Source organism: Capsicum annuum, chromosome 12 (genome assembly GCF_002878395.1).
Source record: "Capsicum annuum cultivar UCD-10X-F1 chromosome 12, UCD10Xv1.1, whole genome shotgun sequence".
Lineage (NCBI taxonomy): Eukaryota > Viridiplantae > Streptophyta > Magnoliopsida > Solanales > Solanaceae > Capsicum > Capsicum annuum.
The window spans coordinates 84,097,519-84,099,976 of NC_061122.1; the positions used below are offsets into that span (position 1 = coordinate 84,097,519).

A 2,458-nucleotide genomic window follows, 5' to 3' on the forward strand; every position below is an offset into this window, starting at 1 on the left:
CCATGGATGCATCATTTAATTTCAGTAAAATTTTTCCGAACTGGTACCTTGGCGCGATGCGGCATTATCGCGTTGTGTCACTGGAAATTGACTATTGGAAAATTAAGGGATGGTGAGACGTGGATCCATCGCATTTCCTCTTCTTTTATGACCTAGAAATTTTGCGCGACGTAGAGGAAATCACGCTAACATACTGGAAAAGGACAATTCTGAATTTGGGCCCTGGCGCGACGTGCCATAATCGCGGACCCATAATAGAATTTGACAAATGCCATTTCCTCTTATGGCTGGTGCGCCAATGACTATATATGGCATTGTTTTATGATGAGAACTTAAAATAGTCGTAATTTCTGACTCGATTATCGGATTTGAGCGAATCTTATATCGATGGAAAGCTCATTTAATTTAACACATGAAAGAAAATGAAAATCTTGAAAATTCCTTATGGAATAATTATCCTTCACTTTAGAATCTAATACTATACATTCTTAAGATGAAATTAGCTAGGAAAAAGTACGGGGTATTTCACCACATGTCTTAGAACTCTAGTACACATTATGGAGAAAGGGCTACGACCTGTAGATGTATGCTTAGAATTATTGTAGACAAACTCCGCAAGGGATAAATCTAAATCCCATTGTCCTTTCTTATCTCCACAGATGCATCGAATTAAATTTCCTACAAATTTATTCACCACTTTTATTTTGCCACCTTTTTGTGGATGGGCAGCGCTTGAAAACTTCAATTTTTTGTTGAATTATTTTCTTAAATTAAGCCAAAATGCAGCAAGAAATTTTCTTTCTCAATCTAAAATAATTAATCTTGGAACACCATGTTGTCTAACTACTTCTCTGAAGAATAGATTAGCTACATGATGGGCATCCGTTGTTTTACAGCTAGGGATAAAATGAGTCATTTTAGAAAATCTATCTACTATTACGTAAACAATATCATGTCCTTGCCTTGTCCTTGGTATGCCAAGTACAAAATCCATTTATAGGTCTTCCCAAGGTGCACTAGGAACTGGTAACGGCATATAGAGTCTGGTTTTTTGAACCTAACCTTTTTATGTTTGGCAAATGGGACACCTTTGTACAAACTTGTCGGCATCTCTCCTAAGTTGTGGCCAATAGTATCGTTCTTCCAAATTAGCAATAGTTTTATCACTCCTAACATGGCTTCTAAGATTACATAAATGCATCTCTCGAATCAACATGTCTCATAGAGAACCTTTGGGAATACATAAGCAGTTCCATTAAAGAGATATCAATCTTGTACCACAAAATTCTCTTCTAATGGTAAACCTTTCATTTGTTTCACCCAAATTTGCCCGAAGTCTTTATCATTATCTTATAGTTCTTTTATTTGGTCTACTCCTGGTAACTTAGCTTTAAAAGAAACCATGAGACTCGCACATCAGTTTAAGGCATCTGCCACTCGATTAGTTACTTTGGACTTATGGATAATAAGATGATTGAATCTCTCCAGGTATGCTACCCATCTTTCTAACATGCGATCCACATGTTTTTGACTTCTAAAATATTTCAAGGATTGATGATCAGTATGGATAATGAATTTTTTAGGCATTAAAGAGACCTCTCATGTCTTCATTGCTCTATAAACAGAATACAACTCTTGCTGGTAAGTACTCTATTTTTGTCTTGCTTCACTTAGCTTCTCACTGAAGAAAGCAACAGGTTTTATTTCTTGTGAAAAAATAGCCCCAGTACCTACTCTAATAGCATCATATTCCAAGCTAAAGGTCTTGTTGAAATCTGGTAACACTAATACAGGAGCTTGTGATAGCTTTTCCTTAATCTCCATAAAACTAGCTTCAACTTTTCCATCCCATTTGAACTTCCCTTTCTTTAAACATTCAGTGATTGGTGCCGTGATAGCACTAAATTTCTTCACAAATCTTCTATAGAAAGTGGCTAAACTATGGAAGCTCCTCACTTTAGAGATAGTTTTTGGAGTTGGCAATCCTTTTATTGCATTTATTTTAAACTCATCAACTTGAATCCCCTCACTTGAGATAATAAAGCCTAAGAAAACTAGTTTTGTTTCAAGGAATACATAGTTTTTCAAGTTAACATAGAGCTCATTATCCTTTAATACATTCATCACCTTTTTGACATGTTCAAAATATTCCTCCATATTTTTGCTATAGATCAATATGTCATCAAAATAGACAACTACAAACTGTGAAAAAAATGGATGAAGAACCTAATTCATTAGGGGTATGAATGAACTAGGAGCATTAGAAATTCCAAATGGCATAACTAGCCATTCATACAACCCCTATTTTATCTTAAATGCAATCTTCCATTCATCATCGAGCCTAAATCATATTTGGTAATATCCGCTTCTTAGATCAAACTTCAAAAATACCTTTGATCCACTAAGTTAGTCAAGCATGTCATCCATTAGTGATATAGGAAATCTGTACCTTGTAGTG

The 2,458-nt window shown here is 35.3% G+C and overlaps 1 protein-coding gene across 1 annotated transcript; it reads right to left on the reverse strand.

Moving 5' to 3' along the window:
* Positions 1–1,650: 1,650 nt before the first annotated feature.
* LOC107849166 (uncharacterized mitochondrial protein AtMg00860-like) lies at positions 1,651–2,157 on the reverse strand. The gene has a single exon (XM_016693807.1). It carries the CDS (start codon positions 2,155–2,157, stop codon positions 1,651–1,653), a length of 507 nt encoding a protein of 168 aa, XP_016549293.1.
* Positions 2,158–2,458: the final 301 nt, after the last annotated feature.

Coding starts and splice junctions, on each gene's coding strand:
- LOC107849166 (XM_016693807.1), bottom strand. CDS start 2,157: ATGGAGGAATATTTTGAACATGTCAAAAAGGTGATGAATGTATTAAAG.